We start from the raw sequence: 20,844 nt of genomic DNA, 5'->3' as shown, positions 1-20,844 counted from the left end.
CCCAGCTGCATCCTGCACTGATGGAGCCAATATGGCTGACTGACCGACGCTGCGTGACCTCGCAGCCCACAGCCGGCTAGCGGGACATGCCACAGTGTGGAAACCAAACGCGGTGTTTCCCAGGATAGCTTTTTTTCTTCAACTCTTAAAAAATACAGCGAAAGTAAACTCTGACCAATAAGTAGCAGTTTTGTATGCAGAAACATTAGTGTAAGAGTAAAGCTGGAAGAAAGGTTGAGGGTCACATCATGACACAATAACACAAACAATTCTCGCCTAGTGCTTGGGGGGAAAGCCACACAGTTCTCTATCTTTAGTTGATTATTTAATAAACGCAGTGCATGAGACCCCCAGCTACATTATGTAGAACCCAATATGAGACATAGAATGAAGCCACATGAAGAAAATCAAATAACCCTGCTAAAAAAATTCAGCTTGGTCCGACCTAAACACAAACCAAGCTGATTAAGGTGATGGAGCATCTTTACCAGCTGGCAAGTTATTTTCCAACTTGCTTATTATTTAACTAAATTGTGCATCATAAATGTCTGAGAACCCTGTCCAGGGTGTACCCCGCCTTGTGCCCCATACTCCCTGGGATAGGCTCCAGGTTCCCCGTGAGCCTGAACAGGATAAGTGGTATAGCGGGTAGTTTTACTGCCGACAGCTGCAGGGTCCCTGGTTCGATCCTGAGTGCAGGTTACTGTCTTTCTCATGTTGTCCGTGTGGGTTTCCTTTGGGTTGTCTGGTTTCCTCCGACCAGGTCGAAAACATGCCGGTAGATGGATTCATTCCTCTAAGGCCACGTCCACATGAATTAAAAAAATTGAAAACGCATCTTTTTCTCTATGTTTTGGCCTTCCGTCCACACCGAGAAGGCGTTTTTGTCCGGTGAAAACAGAGCTTTTTCAAAAAAGCTTTCCAAGGCTACATCGACATTAATCCGGATAAATTTAATAATGAACCAATTTCTCTAAGGATACGTCCACATTAATCCGGATAAATTCGAAAGCGCATGTTTTTCTCTACACCTACGTCCACATTAATCCGGATTAATTCAAAAACGCATCTTTTTCACTACGGCTATGTCCACATTAGTTAAAGCGTCTGCCAAATGCCATAAAATGTAAGCATATTTTTAGTCATGTGGCCCATTCAACTCAAAACAAACAAGATGCTGGATAATGTTGTACTGCAGTTGTTCCTGCTATGCAGTTTGATAGCTTTGTTAAAGTTTAATGTCACTTTGTGCGACCTTCAGATTGCATTTTTAAATAAATACCTGATGGAAATGACGCAGACTGAAGCTTCTTACGTTTTAAGCATGCACAATATAGGAATGTAAACGTTTTCAGATGTTTCAACGTGGACGAGCAATTTTTGGAAAACATTTGAAAACACCAGTGTAGATGGAAAGCGTTTAAAAATGAAAATGCAGTTTTCAGATCTATCCGGATTAATGTGAACGTAGCCTAACTTGCCCTTAGGTGTGAATGAGTGTGTGTGTCCTGCAGTGGACTGGGGTCTCATTCAAGGTGTGTTCCCATCTCACACCCTGTGTGTCTGAGATAGGCACTGGATCCACTGCTACCCTGAACATTAATGAATTAATGTTTGGTTAAGATTTTCCGATTGCCTCGCAGTTGCATTGTTTTCTTTAAAATAACGACAATAATGACGCATTTGAATCAGTAGTTCAGAAACTGTATCCTTGTAGCTGTTCAAACTAAGCTTGGTTTCTGTTATTACAGTTAATTATCTGTTAACACCCTATTAAAATTCTTATGGTGACCAGAAAATGCCTCCCATTGTGTTTCATGAATTTCTTGTTGTTGCGAAGATTGGACCTTATGGTCCAATAGAGAAACACATAAAAAGCACGCACGCACACACACACACACACACATACACACAACAATACTCAATGATCCACTGTTCCACCGAACCTCGTAACTCAAGCCCCACTTCCAAAAGAAAAAAAAGAAAGCATCAGTATGTTAGCATGGATAATTGCTGCACACCCACAGGCACTGGGGAAAGATGGAGATGTGTATCTTCTCTGTCTGCCTAAATAGACCCATCACAAAAATTCCTTCCTTTTCCATGTCAGTGCTGTGGTGCTTCTCTGGGGTCTTTATTGTTGTGGTGTAGCCACCTACGGCCAGTACTGAGACAGGCCAATCACAGCTCTCTGCATGGGCGAGAGACATGCAGCCTGAATTCTTCATGAGCTCCAGTGTCAGCCAAGGATTACATTCTCCCTGAAAACACGGACTTTATAGTCATAAGGTTTCAATTATCATTAAAGAGCCAGACTGGAATATACTCCTGAATGTTTTACATTATAATAAGAGGGAACATAGATGAGCAGCTTTAGACATGCCATTATTTCTCACTGATATAATAGTACTATTTGTGTCATTCAACTGTGGTCCAATGTTTTAAATCTGTCATGGCAAGACAAACTGACTATAAATGACATTTATTCATAGAAATATAGTGATAATAAAGTGTTTTAACTTGATTTGACTAAATACCCTTTGAAATGTCAACCATCACCTTCAACAATCCCATCTGTGAGATTAAACACACATTTATCTGATCAAGAAGGAGACAGGAATGCAACAAGCAACTGTGCACATATAAATAGCTATTGATTTAAGAAACTATGACAAAAGCCTATTAAACAACGGTGTGTCATTGCCCAAGCCTGGATTCTGGCTAAGCTCTTTGCCAGTAGGGTTTTATATTAAGAACAGAAAACATTGAGACAACCATTACAGACATTCCACTTGAAGTGTCACAATGTTTTTCTAGAACATTTAGGTGTATTGTATTTTACAGAACCTTTCAATATCTAGATTCTCACACATCTCTCAACAAGTTGGCAGATGAAAAGCATGTTTTCAAACAAATAAAAACCTGAAATTCTAACCAATTTATTTAAATCTTAGAAGTCAGTGAATATATCCTATATTAACAAGAACTTAAAGTGATAGTTCACCCAAAAATGACAATTCTGTAATCAATTACTTTTTTTAATCACTTGATAAAATTGGGAATAAACCACTGGGATCACATAGATAACTTTTACGATGCCTTTATGAACTTTTCGGAGCTTGAAAGTTTTGGTTACTTGGACTGTAAAAGGAGGGATAGATCTTCCAGCTTTCATTAAAATGTCTTCATTTGTTTTCCGAAGATGAACGAAAGCCTTATGGGTTTGGAACGGCATGTACGACATAATTAATGACAGAATTTTCATTTTTGGGTGAACTATCCCTTTAAGGGCTACCCCTATTAATTTAAAGTTTATTTAAAAGTAGCAATTCATATGTGACAGTATTTCTAATGACAAGGTTCTCATCACTTCACTGGGCTCAGGTACTCTGTTCTTCTTCAGTCCCATAATACACTCATTTGGCACCTAATGATACCCATTCCACAAGGACTTAAGACAGTTGTTTGATCATTTACACATCCATCCATCTTCTACCACTTACTCCTTTTCAGGGTCACGGGGAAACCTGGAGCCTATCCCAGGGAGCATGGGGCACAAGGCGGGGTACACCCTGGACAGGGTGCCAGTCCATCGCAGGGCACAATCACTTACACACTCACACACCCATTCATACACTACGGACACTTTAGACACGCCAATCAGCCTACCATGCATGTCTTTGGACTGGGGGAGGAAACCGGAGTACCCGGAGGAAACCCCCTGAGCACGGGGAGAACATGCAAACTCCGCACACACAGGGCCCTGGCGGGACTCGAACCCCGGACCCTGGAGGTGTGAGGCGAACGTGCTAACCAATCATAATTAATTAATATAATAATAACTGTATCTTCCAATTTTATATGTAACATTCAATTTACATATTAAGTCCTTTTAAAATTCTGTCGTCTGTAATGTTTACATTTTAGTAGACCTTCTATTTAAAATGTGGCAAATGTTGACATAACATGCCATGATGTCCCACTTTACAGCTGAATGAACTTCACTGAATGATCCTTCGCAATGCAAATGATATCGCAGGGAAAAAAGACACTTTGGTTTAACTCAACATCAGGTCATTCCTGAAGCTGGTGTTATTGAAATAAATGTAGAATGTGATTCTGCCATCTGCTGAAAACAGACAGGGGTTGCAACGGGTCTCAGAGAAATAAGACATTCATGTACTCAGGTTCCTATTTAAGGCATTTTGCAACAAATGCAGCATGGACTTAAGCCCCAACAGGACAGTTTCTCTATTTGAAGTTCTTTGTATCGTTGCACAGAACATTAGCTTCATACTCTAAAAAGAAGCACTGACAAATACTGAAGACCGGTGTATTCACGTAACTCAATAGGGCGAAGCAATTAGCTGGAATGCATTGAATATTTAAATTCCCTTTTTTATTTTTTATTTTACGGGCGCTCTCATAGAGCCAAATAACCTGAAAAGACACACCTAAATACCTTCAGGGTATCATTCAGGTTGGCATATGTAAGTAATCTGATACAAAAGCAATTGCTCTGTCATTCACCTGTACCTGTGACTCCTCTCCTCTAGGGCAAAGTCCATGACCTCACCCCTGTGTTCAGTCAGCTTCTGACACACTGTGAAGGTCAATGATGTATATCACAGGGCCCTGAGAAACAATCAACACCTGCTCTTGATCTACTCCCAACATGCAATTCAGGGGATACAAATTTAAGAGTTATATGACTACAGTATTTATGACTCATTGTGTTTAGTTCACAGTAGGTCTTTAACCTAATGTTGAAATGACAATAGCAGGGAAATGAACAGCAACTTTGCTCCCATGTACTCCAGTAACCCATTCATATAAATGAGAATGAGGCTGTGAATTGTTGAAAATAGTTAGGCTTTTAACACTGACCACAGCCTGGTTACTGTCACATTCCTAATCACTAGCGGGCATTGTAGATAAAAGATCATATCTAAGTTATTCCATAAAAGTCTTGCTATGCAAGGATCTAAATAACAAACTAGTTAGAACTTGTGATCACAAGGACAACAAAGTCATTTTTACTTTAAATGAGAAAAAAAAGTCTGATAATGTATAAAAGAAAAACATTATTTTAATCAAAGTTGTAGTTTTTATGTTTTACTGTTTCAGTTTTTTTTTTTTCTAAGTAAATAATACTACTACTTATGCTAAAATGCTGAAATTAAACTCTCACCAGTGGTTGAAATCCTACTTGGATACAGCTCTGTTGCAGGATTCAGCTAGTAGCGTCAAAAACAATACATCTCTCCCTTGGTCAAGAGCACACCACAGTTTAGGAGTGTCATCTAGATCACAGTCTAAGAAAGCTAATTGTCCTTTAAGTGAAAGTAATTAATTTAGCTTTAAGGTTAGCATTGGACATTATGCGGGACACAATTAGAGGATACATTGTGCATACATAAAGTGTAAACTTGTACAAAAAAAAAATCAACAAGACATAAATTTTTCTCTATAAAGGAACATCCATAAGTGCTTCCTAATGCATTTACAGCAATGCATTTAGGTCACATGCTCCTGTTGGTGTATCATATGCATTTTAGCAAAGCACAGTCATATGTCACCAAAAGATGCAAAGAAATCAACAATGGAGTGAAAACTTACAAGTGCCTACAACACATTTACATTGGTTTTTGTTTTTGTTTTGTTTTTTTTAGGCATTTGGGTATAGTGTCTTGTCATACTTATTCTGTATCACTCTTGAAAATGAAGTAATCTCAGATATCTCTAGACACAAACAGGCCTGATTACTGCAATCACTTTTTAATCAAATCAACACTTAAATAGAACTTTTTCAAGGGCATGAAGTTGGTTAAAAGTCTTACCCAGTAACACACTATGCCAAAGTTGAAAGAAATTCCAGAAATGATGAGGAAGAATGTGATTGAAATACATCAGTCTGGGAAGGGCTACAAAGCTATTTCAAAGGCTCTGGGACTCCAAAGAACCACAGTGAGAGCCATTATCTCCACATTATCTCCAAATGGGAAAACTCAGCACAGTGTTGTCACAAAAAAGCCAAGGACAAAATCAAAGGACCTACAGGCCTCTTGCATCAGTAAAGGTCACTGTTCATGACTCCACTATCAGAAAGACACTGGCATCCATGGAAGAGTGGTGAGGTGAAAACCACTGCTAACCCAGAAGAGCATTAATGCTCATCTGAATTTTGCCAAAACACACCTTGATGATCCTCAAACCTTTTGGGAGAATGTTCTGTGGATTGATGAGTGGAACTGTTTGGAAAACAGGAGTCCCGTTACATCTGTCATAAACCAAACAGAATTCCACAAAAAGAACATCACCTACAGTCAAGCATGGTGGTGGAAGTGTGATGGTGTGGGGATGATTTGCTGCTTCAGGGACTGGGCAACTTGCAGTAATTGAGAGGAAACATAAATCCTGCTCTCTACCAGAAAATCCTAAAAGAGAATGTCCGGTCTTTAGTCTGTAAGTTGAAACATAAGTGCAACTGGATTATGCAACAAGACAATGATCCAAAACATAGAGTCCACCTCTGAATGACTCAAAAATAATAATACTCGGATTTAATTTCCTCCATTTGTACACAATCTGTCTGAATATGGATTAGTGGAGTCCAAACACTTTAGACATGGTTTTGTAAACTTTTCCAACCTGATGAGCCTCAACAACTCTTTTTCTGAGGTCCTCAGCAATCTCCATTAATCATGCCATGATACACTTCCACAAACATGTTACGAAGATAAGACTCTGATAGATCTGTTTTCTAAATATAACAGGGTTCACTCACACCTGATTGCCATCCCATTCATTGAAAACACCTGAATATTACCTTCAAATGAACTAATTGGTTGTGTCTAGTGATCTCTGAGATCTGCTAATCCTAGAGGTTCACATACTTTTGCCATTCACAGATATGTAACATTGGATCATTTTCCTCAATAAATAAATGACCGAGTATAATATTTTTGTGTCATTTTTTAAAATTGGGTTCTTTTTCTACTTTTAGGATAATGTTTAAGGTCATATTTATGCAGAAATATAGAAAAACAAACTTTCAAGCACCACTGTACATTTCAAAACTTCAAACTGTCAGCAATCTATGAAAACATACTGATTTTTAATATGTTTTCCATAGAGGATGAAAATGTTGTCAGGGCCAGGAAGAAGCAGAAGGGTGTGTGAAATCTTGGTGGTGGTTTTACAGTGGACAATATCTATGCAGATGCTTGGTGACCCTCATATTGTGATAATAAAAAGTTCCTTCATTTTCAAATATTTGTTTCCACCTCTACTGTTAAAACAGAGCATATAAACAAATATTTACAGTATAAAACACACTCTAGCTGGATTAAAGTGTTAACATGGGTGTGTTTAGTGGTTTTAGAGATTTGAGTGTATTTTAGTGAAAATGGGACGATGGTTGATGTGAACTTCACCTGAAGCTGCTGGACATTATCTGCATGATGGTATACATTGCAATGCTGCCACACGATTGGCTGATTAGATAAATGCATGAATGTGTAGGTGTACAGGTGTTCCTAATAAAGTGCACAGTGAACGTAAATTTATATAAAAATATACATTCTTTTATATTCTTTCGTGCTGCTATATTGACCTAAATTTCCCCTACGGGGGATTAATAAAGTTATATCTTATCTTATAAAGAATACTTCATTACTTTTGTGAATACTTCAGTTGATCTATGTGATGTAATCTTATTATGAGATTCCATGTGGTGCTTCCTGTCTTTACAAGTATAGGCATGTAAGGCATGGCCAACAAGTCACTAACATGCATGCACAAAAAAACCCCAAAAAAACAACTTACAAATACACGTAGTACATTCTAATAGAGCCACATTCATTTGCAGAATTTAATAGCACACTACACATTCTACACTCCGTGTTTTTCCGAAACATTGCGCATGACAAAAAATATTAGACTTATCAGGTGGAAAATTATCATTTGTTAAAAAAACAAACAAAACAAAACAACCCGCTCACTTTTGTGTGTGAATATAGAAGTAATTAACAAGGTCTCTCAAAAAACAAAAACAGATCTTTTTTTTAAAAAAAAACAAACAAACAAACCCAGATTTTTATCAAAAACAGCGAAAGAATCACCTCTTCTGTGAGTACATAACTAACCCCTAAAACACCAACCTCACATTATCCTTTCTAAAACATAAACAAACAAACAAACAAAACGACTCTACTCCGCACACTTTTTTTTCTAGAACTCAATTAAATCTTGTATAGTAGCACTACTTGTATTGTTCTCTGCTTGATATATCCCTTTGCTTGTATTTCCTCATTTGTAAGTCGGTTTGGATAAAAGCATCTGCTAAATGAATACATGTAAATGCAACACTAGCAGTTATAACACACCATTTCCACATAATTATACAAAAAAAAAAACAAAACATACCCAGATGAGTATGGGTTCCCTTCTGAGTCGGGTTCCTCTCAAGGTTTCTTCCTCTTAAAACATCTTAGGGAGTTTTTCCTTGCCACCGTCGCCGCTCAGTGGCTTGCTCAGTTGGGATAAATTCGTACCTTTAATATCTATATACCATGTTGATATTTCTGTAAAGCTGCTTTGAGACAATGTCTATTGTAAAAAGCGCTATACAAATAAAATTGAATTGAATTGAATTGAATTTCCATTTCTAATGGTACTGTTGTTCCCAACAATTTGCTCTTGCAGGTTGCAGATACTGCAAATGTGGCTGTGTTAGGTCTTATTTCAAAACTTTATATACAATTACAACACACAATCACATACCATAATATAGCCACACACAGACAGAGAGAGACAGGTACACACAGAGACAGAGAGACAGAGAGAGAGAGAGAGAGAGAGAAAGAAAATGATGTGAATGGCAGCTATATAGTTTATTCTACCAGGAACACAGGACTTGGTGGAAAATTACTGCTTAGTTTCTGGCTTGATGCCATGTACTGATCATGTGACACAAAAAATTTCTGTTTTCAGAAATTATGTTTCTCAATGAGCTTGTGGTGGTGGTGAAGAAAAAAAAGAGAACATACAACTCCTCAGGTTTATACACACTTTGTTCTGTATCCAAATTGTTGTACAAATTATCAAAACACCAAAAACTGTAAAACAGGCAAGTTGGTCCACACAGTACCAAAGAAGTCACTTTCACAGCAGTACAATACAATGATTTTCCAGAATATATAATAATAATAATAATAATAATAATAATAATAAGCTAAATCTCAAGAACCAAAAATGGGATAAAGTTATTTATTTGCTTTAACAAACACAATTAATGCCATGTTGCTATGAATATCTTCAAGCAATTCCACTGAAATGATCAAAATTCAAGTGATGCTGGCAAAACCAAATACCTGACAAAAACAGAAACGGTCTCTCAGCAAAATATTACAAGATTTACATGTAGTGAGAGCACTGAAACAAGATCTTTAACCATTATAAAGGGGGACAAACAAACCTAGTCCTAGATCAGCTATGGTAAACAGGATTGCATAAAATGATCATAAAAAAAAAAAAAAATACAGAGAACTGGAACAGCAGTCATTTTCTGACAAGGCATGGCTAAATGCCATGTATCAATGTTAATCTCAGGCCATGGTATTAAAACAGAATAGAAAAAGTAGTTGAACATGTGATTTCACTTCACGTACACAATTGATCCCAAAAACTTTATTTATAAAAAAAAAAAAAAAGTGTACCAACTATGGTGATCCTCTAAAAAAACGTAATTCCTTATATTGACTTTTTTTTCCCCAATTGTGCATAGATAAGACTGTATACAAGTAACCTATTCGCGCAGCACCTGATAGATAGATAGATAGAGAGATAGATAGATAGAGAGCGAGAGAGCGAGAGACATTCCCCTGAGTGCTTCTGTTTCAAGCACTAATGGTAATCCAGCATATCGGTAAAACAACTGAAATATGAATGTGCAAACTATGTAGTATGATACAGTACAAACTTCGTAAATCAGTAAAGTCAAGCCTTCGTGATTTGTTGTTCATGCAAAAGCAACTCTTGCAGGGCTGTGTGGAATAAAGGAACTCCGTCTACATGTTAGAATGTACATTCATCTACATGACCATCATCATCATCATGGCAGTAGAAAACCGCTTAAGTGGAATGATGTAAAACTGGTCAATGTGAAGCTTAGGACTTCTGGATAATACTGTTATCCAAGAGAAAACTTGGATAATATTTTGTACCATTCAGATTAAAGTACTTTTTTTACAGCACAATGACAGGAGTAACACAGCTGTTTTCTGTACCTTTTTTAAATATTATTATTCTAATAATTTGATAATATCAAAGCAGATTTCACTGCTCCAAAATGGTCATAAAGTGCCTGAGGAGTGCAACCATTTCAGTCAATCATAATAATATCCAGGCATCATATAGCACATACACAAGCTACATTATGCTTGTTTACATGCTATATGATGCCTGGATATTATCATGGTAGACTGAAATGGTTGCACTCCTCAGGCACTTTATGACCATTTTGGAGCAGTGAAATCTGCTTTGATTTTGTAGTACACTTCAAACTATTCACAGTGAAAAAGTGACGTTTATGATTCAGCCTCTATTACTCAGCCAAAGCTCCTTAGCATCAGCTTTGCACATAGCGAAGGCAACCCTGGTCTGTTAATCATCAACAAACTCAGGTTGTACTTGGGACTTGATCATTTTCGTCTTCATCATCGTCATCCTCAGATGTGTCCGGGTAAGTCACAAGGAATGCAGCAGTAAGAAATCCAATGAAGGAGCCCCCTGAAGCCACCATTGGGATGACTCTCACCGAGCCTACGGCTTCCACAACTGCCCCGAGCGCTGACGCCACCAAAATCTGAGAAATGTAAACCTGACATGTCAGAATGGCGCAATCGATACCGAAGCCTCGGCGAGAGTTACCTGGACTATGGCGGATGTACTGTAATGAGAAAACAAGAAGTAGTACACAACAGTCAGTCATTTTAAAATCAACAATGAACAATATTTCGGATCAAGACCTATCAAAGTAATGCTAAGAGATATTAAGATTTAAAAAAACAAAACAAAAAAAACAACACATAGTTCTAAGTCATACCTCTTTGATCTCATGGTACTGTCCCAGCAGAGCATAAGGACAGTACGATATACTCATAGAAATTAATCCCATGCTGCTTATCATTATCATGGCGACATAGACGTTGGGGAAGATGGACATTACAGCCAGGCCAACAGCGTAGCCTAGAGTTCCCAGCATGTAGATGATTTTAATGCTCAGGTCATAGTTGTCAAGGTACTTCTGAAGCACAGCTTTAACAGACAGAACATGCATGTTAACAACTGTGAAAGCGAATTAAAAACAAAAAGGTAATAGCCTATTATGACTGATAGTATTGCGTTTTCACTTTTTGTACTGTTTCTGGAAAATTACTTAAACACACAAACATTCCACATGACAGATAGTACGTTTACATGGACAACAATAATCCGATATTAACCCCATTAAGACAATACTCTAAGAAACTACCATGTAAACAGCAATTTTTTATTACCTTAATCCGACTAAAGTCATACTCGAAGTAAACACAAATGGAATTAAGACATGTGGAGTACTCCTGTTTTAGTCGCATTATCAACGTGTATTACAGACATGTAAACACCTTAATCACACTATTAACGTCATGTGAGAGTTTCACTGCATTTTGCTTCAGGACACGATCACATACGGCAGTGCTCAACCGCTTGACGGCACACAAGAGAGCACGGCTGCGTCCCAAACCGCATACTTACTTACTATCTAGTGGACGAAATACATGTGTATACAGTGGACGAAATACATATGTATACAGTAGGAGAAATACATGCATCTCAGCTACTATATAATAGGTAACTATGTGGTTTTGGACGCAGCCCACGGCTTCAATCAGTCGTCTATTTGCACATACAGCATGACAAATAATTAACTGCTCTTGAAGCTTTTGCAAAATTAAAAATGAAACCCAAAACTGTATACGGTACCATAACGAAGACGAACTGTATGTTGATACGTGAAATTCTGGAGGGAACGTCGGACGGCGTGACGTGGGGACGTAATGACGTGTGCTGTTAATCGCTCTATGTTCTATAACATGTAACACAGGAACATGAAAGGAATATTCTAAAAGCGACTCATATAAACAGCTTAATCACAATATTGTCTCATTCAGAATAAGGTCAATAATTAGATTACTGCTGTCCATGCAAACGCACTGATAGACAGCATTAACCTGAGACATTCCAGACACATTATACAGAATCTGGGAATTTCCACCCTGCAGAAATGAAGTACACTGAAAGGTAGCAGACTGTAGTTATTGCGTTATTGAATTGGTTAATGTTCGCCTCTGTTTACGGCCTGTGGTGTAAACGGTGCACACTCAGCAATCATTCTTTTAAAAGTCTGCTGCTTTTTAGACAAGGCAGATGGTCCAAGCTGTGCAAAGATACAACAGAACGCAGCTACAAGAAATGAGTTATTAGTACTGCAGGAACATTGTTCACTACAGACCAACAAGAGGATTTCAACCTACAAACATTATTCGCATTATTAACATTGAGACAGTTAACACAATGCTTGTGTTGGCCAGTCCAGAAAAACAAAAACATCGCTCTTATCATCAGTGAATAACACACTATTTCACGATGTTAAATCTCTTCTACCATGTTGTCATTTTGCACCGATATTCACTGTGCCAATTATTCTTTTTTTAGATTACACTGGTTCTTGCTTAAGGTTGAATCCTTTTCCACCAATATTCTAAAATGCCACTATTGATACATATCAGACTTCTTGAAGAGCACTGATTTACATTACTGCACATTACTGCACTGTTAAACATCTCATTCAAAGCATTCAGGTCTGCAGTTGCAGAACAAGCCCATACTTTATGAATTTTAGAAAAAGTTCACTACTCGAGTGAGCTCTTCGTTGTTCCTTAATTGTAGCTTCAATAAAACACTTTGCAGGAAGTAAAACACACCTGAGCAGATGGCAGCAGTGGCAGCATAGATTACTAGCCCCCAACAGCCCATCTGTACTCCCTTATGGTAGCTTTGAAGTGCAGTCGAGTTTGCAGCAGCCTAAATGTGGAAAAGAGCATGTTTCTGATGTCTGCAGTGAATGTAATTCAGAGCCAGGGATTAAAAATAGTCAGGAGAAAATCTGGAGCTCCTCTTACCGTTGGGTCTCCTTCATAAATGACCTGCCCCATGAAATCAGTATAGAAAACAACCTGGGAGATAATGGAGAACCAAGTGACAAGATGGCACACACACAGGCGCCAGAGCTGTGGAGGCATTTTCAACATGGATAACCAAAGCAGCTTCACAGTAGTGCCACTTCCTTCTCCTTCTTCACTCTCACCGTCGTCTTCTTCGTCCGCTCCAGATGATGCGCTACCTCTTTTCTGCAGCTTACGACGCTCCTGCGGTCTTGCTATCTTGTCAATGTCGTTCAGGCTTTGTGATGACTGGATCGGGCGAGCTGAATCGATGTGCCGCCGAATCCGATGAAAGCGCATCCGGCCATAGTAAGAGAAGGTAAAGGAAGGTTGCCGGTAGAATGAAGGGTGCCGACAGCGGACTGTCGCACTGGAGTGACGAATACCGGCTTTATTTTGCTGGTTCACGTCACATTTTGGTTTGGTATCCCCAGCAAGGTCGCCGTTGAGAACTCTGGTAGCATTAGGGTGCTCATTGTCCTTTGTAGGATCTGCCTGGAGTGGGAGCTTGAAGCACTGATTGGCCTGACAGCTGCTGTTCAGGCAATATTCAAATGGCATTTCAGAGAGGAAATCCTGGAATAAAGCTGGCTCTACGTTGTGGAGAAAGTGATCATCAAGGTCCAAATCTGGATCAAGCTCAATACTAGTGTCTGGTGCAGCAAGAATAGAGTCACTTTTACTTCTCATTACATTCAGGAAGTCCTTCTGGATGTCTGTCTCAGATTGATTGTCTTCAAAAGCTTCAAAAGTATCCTCTTCAATAATAAGATCCAGTCCCGGCACTTGGTGAGTCCTAGGAAGGATCTCGTTAAGCTGAACGGATGAGGAGCTGTCTACTTCCTCGGTCTCAGATATCTCCTGCTGATGAGCTTTGAATGGTCGCTCCTGGATGCTAAAAAGGTGAAGCACCACAGAAATGATAAATACAATAGCAGCAAAGAAGAACAGCACTTGCTCTTGGGCTTTGAAAGCATGTCCCAAGAAGGTATTTGTCCAGTCCAAACCTCCGAGCATGTAACCCAAAGCTCCACCCAAACCTATAAATGCAATAGGAGAATACAGTAGACATTAGGATAAGCTCATGTCTATTCTAAAATGGAAGTCTTTACTCATGCTAATATTCTTTTTTTATGAAGGTCTTATACATCTCATAGCCTTGTTTATATACTAAAGATAAGTCAAACTCGACAATGATAGTGTCAACAGGAATGCTTCCACTGCCAACAAGTCTAGACCCTCTTGTTATTAATTTTTTCTCGTTCTTAAGCTATTGCACTAATGAGAATCTCGGGCAGACAAGAACATAATGCCTTCCCATCCTAGTGGCAAAGGCATAAAAATTACCGCTCCATGCACATTACCTGCAGAGAATGCATGAATATTCAGGGCCATGTCTTGCTCTTCACCATCAGCGATATCCAGCAGGTAGGCTCTGATTGGTCCATCTAAAGCATCAGCACAGAAATCCAGCACCACTACACCCACCACTGTCAGAATGATCCCAATGGGCTGGTTACCAGGAACATCGCCTGCAGTCATGCCTGACACACACACACACCATGCAAATTGCACTCAAATTGCAGCAACACAAACGGTTTGATGCTGTAACAGAGCTTACATGTTTTTTCTTGTCATCATAACCCTGGCCTGCAGGATGAAAAAGCCTTTGTAAATGCTTAGCAGTAAAACATTAGCAACAACGGTTGAAACCTCAAATCCTATCCTGCCCTGCCTTATAATAACAGAATACAAAGTAAAGTTGTCTCTCTACATCAAAAGAACATACAGTGGTGCTTGTAAGTTTGTAAATTTTGAATATTCTAGATTTCTGAATAAATATGACCTAAATCATCATCAGACTTTCACAGAAGTCCTAAAAGTAGACATAGAGAACCCAATTAAACGGATGAGACAAAAATATTATACTTGGTCATTCATTTATTGAGGAAAATGATCCAGTGTTACATACCTATGAGTCGCAAAAGTATGTGAACCTCTAGGATTAGCAGATAATTTGAAGGTGAATTTAGAGTCAGGTGTTTTCAATGAATGGGCTGACAATCAGGTGTGAGTGAGCGTCCTGTTTTATTTAAAGAACAGGGATCTATCAAAGTCTGATCTTCACAACACATGTTTGTGGAAGTGTATCATGACACGAACAATGGAGATTTCTGAGGACCTCAGAAAAAGAGAGTTGTTGAGTTTCATCAGACTGGAAAAAGTTACAAATCCATCTCTAATGAGTTTGGACTCCACCAATCCACATTCAGATAAACTGTGTACAAACGGAGGAAATTCAAGACCATTGTTTCCCTCCCTAGGAGTGATCAACCAATAAAGATCACTCCAAGAGCAAGAAGTGTAATAGTTTGTGACATCACAAACAACTAAGCAACTAAAGGCATCTCTCACATTGGCTAATGTTAATCTTCATGAGTCCACTATCAGGAGAACACTGAACAACAATGGTGTGCATGGCAGGGGTGCAAGGAGAAAGTCACTGCTCTCCAAAAAGAACACTGCTGCCCGTCTGCAGTTTAGTAAAGATCACACGGACAAGTCAAAAGGCTATTGGAAAAATATTTTGTGGATAGATGAGACCACAATAGAACGTTTTGGTTTAAATAAGAAGCGTTATGTTTTGAGAAAGGAAAACGATGCATTCCAGCATAAAAACCTCATCCCATCTGTGAAACATGGTGGCGGTAATATCGTGGTTTGGGCCTGTTTTGCTGCGTCTGTGCCAGGACAGCTTATCATTGAAGGAATAATGAATTCTGAATTATACCAGCAGGACATCTGCCCATGAACTGAATCTCAAGAGAAAGTGGGACATCAGCAAGACAATGAGCCTAAGCACACAAGTCATTCTACCAAAGAACGATTAAAGAAGAATAAACACTGTTTTGGAATGGCCAAGTCAAAGTCCTGACCTTAATCCAATAGAAATGTTGTGAAAAGGCCCGAAGCGAGCAGTTAATGTGAGGAAACCCACCAACATCTCAGAGTTGAAGCTGTTCTGTACTGAGGAATGGGCTAAAATTCAAACAGATGTGCAGGACTGAAAGATTCAGTTGCAGTTATTGCTGCACAAAGGGATCACACCAGATACTGTACACGAAGGTTCACATACTTGTCACTGACATATGTAATATTGGATCATTTTCCACAATAAATAAATGACCAGGTATAATATATTTGTCTCATTTGTTTAATTAGGTTCTTGCTGTCTACATTTAGGACTTCTGTAAAAATCAGATGATTTACATATTTATGCAGAAATGTAGACAATTCTAAACTCACAAACTTTCACGCACCACTGTAAATCATTCAAAGTAAAAACTGTCAATCTCACCCATTAGAGATCCATTGAGAAAGAAAGCTAAACCGAGCAGTGATCCTACACACAGAGCCAGAATGAAGGGCCTTCTCCGACCCCATCTGAGGGTACAGCGGTCACTGGCTGAGCCGATCAGAGGCGTAAAGATTAAACCCAAAATGGGGCTGAGGAACCATGTCAGACTGTAGTACTGCTCAGGAAGACCTGAAGAGAAAAGAAAAAAAATGGAGCTCAATGTCTCACTTTTCCACAATAACTGTCATCAAATAAAGCTATTCTACAATCATTCCCTTAGATACCATAAAACCAGGGCTGGGAACCTGTTATTGAAGCCACTGCTCTTCAGTTACATTATTAATTCATGTGATTTTTAAATCTCAAGTCTGATGTTTAGGTTTTGTGATTTTGTCTATGAAAGAAACAAACACACACACACACACACACACACACACACACACACACACACACACACACACACACACACAAAACCAAAAACCCAAACCCTGGAAAAGCACATGGTTCACACTGGGTGTGCTACACAGGACCGGTGAGATGTATCTTGACCTGTTTCAACATGTCCAATATTCATTAACTTGCCTTTTATAAAACTTGTTTCGTCTATTCATCAAATACCTCAGCGAGATACAATTTTACTACTGCAATAAAGATCGATATAAATGATCATAAACCCCTAAAGCAGCATTTCAAAATGAATGACGGTACAAAACATTCTACATGCTTAAAATCTGCTTTCAGTAGAAGTAAGTTGAAGATGAATTAATTATTATAGTAACAAGCAACACTGTTTAGTATTAAGTATAAAGACATTATGTATATCAAATCAAGATCACGCGAATGTCGCCTTCTAGAATATAGAAATTCAGCTTCTCCTTTCACTCCCTTGGGATAATAAATAAGAGTGTAATCAGTGCTGCATAGCATTTCATTGCATAGTTTCCTTTTTTCTAAATTGGATTACCTCATAGGAAACAGGTCACTAAAGATGCGCTCATTGAAAACGTAGAAGAAAAAAAAAAAAAAACAGAAAAAATGTGCACACACACACACATTCTCTTCATTCAAGCTCAGTGGAGTTCATTGTTACCCTGCACTAAACATACGCACCAATAGAAAAAGCTTCTGTCATACACGATAGCAAAAGCTTAGTGCAGTGTGTGTGGGTTTTTCTGCATGTTTACTCCATCCTATTTCTTCACCTTCATGGTGTATATTTAGACACTTGCAAGAAGTGTTCAGTCATTCAGGTCTACTTGGATGTCAAGACGTGACAAAATCTCGATGTTTCATCGCTCATATGATGGCTTTTATTAGTTAATGATGAAGAAGGAAGGGTGACGAAAGCCTTGACTTACTAGCCATAGACATTGTCCCTTAGCAAGAATTAACTGGTTTCAAGTAAATCAGTCACTTACCTATCTGTAGTAGCACAGGCGTGACCAGAGCTGTTTCCATGGCATAGCAGAACTCACGGCCGAACATGACAGCTCCATGCATGACCCACAGGCGTTTGGGGATGTGATCCACAGAATCATTACTGGCTGATTTTTCAGAAACCTCCATTTTCTTAACGCCATTTAATCTGCTGCCTGAAGACTTGACAGGCTCAAAATCCACATGCAGCATTTCCACGCCGTCTGAGTCTACGTTCTTGGGCACCATGTCGTCCAGCATAAAGTCAGCTGAAGCGAAGAAATGAAATCAGACCAGGAACGGAGCGTTATTTTGATCCCAAACAGAAAAACTCCACCTTCTTGTCTCTGCTTAAAAACGGCCACTTGCATCCACCAAGGCTTCTGATGATAAGATGGACGTCAGGCTGCTCCATAGGTTATTAGTGAGAGGTTTACCACTTGCTGTGGCTAGTACAAATCCATAAATGGCCATTTCTGGCTAAGTGATGAGTCATAATTGGCTGGAGTGTGAAAAAGTTAGAGGGGAGGAGGAGAAGGTCAGCACAGGTAGACGATTTCCTGAATAGCCCCATGGAGCGAGCAGTTGATATCTAAATGCGAGAGAAAGAAAGAACAGACTTATTATTCATTCATCTTCAGGAAGCGCTTTATTCTGATCAGAGACATGGTGGATCCGTAGCCCTATCCCGGGAACGATGGGTGCGTGGCGGAATTAACGTCATACCAGTCCATCAGAGGGCACCACACACACACACACACACACACACACACACACACACACACACCCCTAGGGACATTTTAACATTGCCAGACCACTTATCAACATGTTTTTTGGGAGAAATACGAAAAACACGGACACACACACACACACACACACACACACACACAGAGTCAGAGGAAGGACGTGTGAAACTCCACACAAAGTAATCTGAGCTCAGGATCAAACTCTGGAGCTATGAGGAGACCATACTACCTACTGCACCACCCTGCCCAACGTATCCAGAATTTTCCAGAACCACAAGTAAAAAATTCTAATGGAAAACAGGAAATGGTGTTCCGAATGCATTTACCTAATCATTTCACAGGTGATTTTTAGTCATTTATTTTACTCTTTTACTGCACTATTGTGACAATGCCCATCAACGTTCTAGAAACATCACAGTGCATCATAAACCAATGCTTTCGCAATCTCTTCCCTCCACAGAGTAACATGATGCCATCTTTTACACTGCAGTGTTTCAGAAGTGATTTAGTTAGGCCCACATCTATTTCTCATGGGATCAACAACAACAACAACAACATCATCAAAAGGCACAGAGAGGAACATACCTTAGATTTTTCAGCGCTTTTTCATTCACCAGAAGCCAAACAAAACACTCCTGCTAAACACAAGTGTAACACACACACACACACACACACACACACACTTCTCTGAGGGTTATTCCAGACAACATTATAAATGGTTCAAGTCACAAAGAAGAAATGTTTTCGAATCCTCTGTTTAAAGCGGAAGTTTGGATGTAACTGTACACACGTCACGCACGAGTCACGGTGAACGGTTGTCTATCAGACGCTTTCATATTGGACAAATAGTGCGCTTTAGTAGGCAGCAAGGAGCTATTTGGGATTCAGCCTAAACCGAAAAGGTGGACTGTCTTGCGCAATTGATGTCCATTCTCTTCTCTGCTGTAGTTTGGTGAAAAACAACAGCGTAGAGGGGGCGACAGTAGTCTTTTCACCCTCAGCTAAGGTTTCATGTTTTTAATGGAAGAGGTCTTGTAGAAAAGCTTAACCTTTACCATTTGTGAAAAATAGTAAGCAACAAGAGCTACTCGTAAATATATATATATATATATCTAATATTACCCGGCTGAGTGAGCCAGCAGTACTAAGCTAATCTAGTTGAACTAGTTTACTCACTCGCCAGAGATATCAAACTTCCCATTGCTAGACTGCTATCTAATGAGCGTTCAGATTGTGTGTGTGTGTGTGTGTGTGTGTGAGCTAGTCTAGTCGCATTGTTGCTCAGCTCTGTTAAACCTCTACAGTCTAATTAAGTCTGATTTTCCAAACGCTAAGCTAGAAGGCTAACCTGATGTTCTTCAGACAGGTGTCCCACCAGCAGTCTTTACAAACACACGTGTTCCCTTCCGAATAAAGCTCATCTTGCTTCCTGAAAGCCGAATGCACATGATTATAGTCCGGTAAATCTTGAATCTCACCGGCCAATCAAACGCGGTCCTCTCTCACATCTGCTCCAGAAGACTGGACGCTCGTCTATTGTGTTCAGTGGGTTGCCAGGCACTTGGGCCGCCAAATCCCCGCCTCCGAACGTACGGTTATAATTCAACCCGAGAGCAAATCGACCGGAAGTACGTTTATCTTTAATGTTGATTGACAGTAAGAAAAGTGCTGTATAGAATCCTCAAAACGACAAATGTCATCAATAGTCATATATATTGTATATATTACCCCTCAAGTTATCATTTAATGCTTCTTTTTATTAGGAAAAAACCCCCTCACTTTTATTATATTATTGAGCCCAACACGTTTTTATGATAATTGATCTATTTACTCATGCAACATTTCCTAATTGCCTCACCGCTTGGGATATGCTTCCATCATTGGATAATTATCGTGCATGTCACTACTGGCATAAAGTCGGTTTGACGTCGGACGTTCGATATTCGCGGATATGTGGAAATTAAGGGACCGTCTCTAAAGGTACATACGACATTGTTAAACACCATTCTAACTTCAATAGCATTTGAAGGGATTGACTTACAGTCATATAACCAAC

The 20,844-nt window shown here is 39.2% G+C and overlaps 1 protein-coding gene across 6 annotated transcripts; it reads right to left on the bottom strand.

Annotated features, from left to right (window-relative positions):
- Positions 1-9,056: 9,056 nt before the first annotated feature.
- On the bottom strand, positions 9,057-20,407 carry slc45a4b (solute carrier family 45 member 4b). Of its 6 annotated transcripts, none has more exons than XM_017472393.3 (9): positions 20,137-20,407; positions 19,374-19,426; positions 18,045-18,634; positions 16,627-16,815; positions 14,633-14,812; positions 13,227-14,308; positions 13,029-13,128; positions 11,108-11,319; positions 9,057-10,951 (listed from the first exon to the last, which is right to left on the bottom strand). In XM_017472393.3, the coding sequence occupies exons 3-9, from the start codon at positions 18,301-18,303 to the stop codon at positions 10,682-10,684; spliced, it is 2,292 nt and encodes a 763-aa protein (XP_017327882.1). In that variant the 5' UTR covers positions 18,304-18,634; positions 19,374-19,426; positions 20,137-20,407; the 3' UTR covers positions 9,057-10,681. The 6 variants fall into 6 exon arrangements, with proteins under 6 accessions (XP_017327882.1, XP_017327873.1, XP_017327897.1 ...); XM_017472384.3 differs by having other exon boundaries at positions 19,374-19,423; XM_017472408.3 differs by having other exon boundaries at positions 20,267-20,407.
- Between the last annotated feature and the right edge of the window lie 437 nt (positions 20,408-20,844).

This window comes from Ictalurus punctatus, chromosome 1 (assembly GCF_001660625.3).
Source record: "Ictalurus punctatus breed USDA103 chromosome 1, Coco_2.0, whole genome shotgun sequence".
NCBI lineage: Eukaryota > Metazoa > Chordata > Actinopteri > Siluriformes > Ictaluridae > Ictalurus > Ictalurus punctatus.
The sequence above is the reverse complement of the archived record's forward strand: the minus strand, read 5'-3'. Positions and strand labels throughout refer to the sequence as shown.

What these genes read in the sequence shown, in the direction of transcription:
- slc45a4b (XM_017472393.3), bottom strand. Translation starts at nt 18,303, where the DNA reads ATGCTGGACGACATGGTGCCCAAGAACGTAGACTCAGACGGCGTGGAA. An exon ending in TTTATGAAGGAGACCCAACG is followed by an intron (nt 13,129 to 13,226) that starts GTAAGAGGAGCT and finishes TTCCACATTTAG; the next exon opens with GCTGCTGCAAACTCGACTGC. An exon ending in AGTACCATGAGATCAAAGAG is followed by an intron (nt 10,952 to 11,107) that starts GTATGACTTAGA and finishes TTCTCATTACAG; the next exon opens with TACATCCGCCATAGTCCAGG.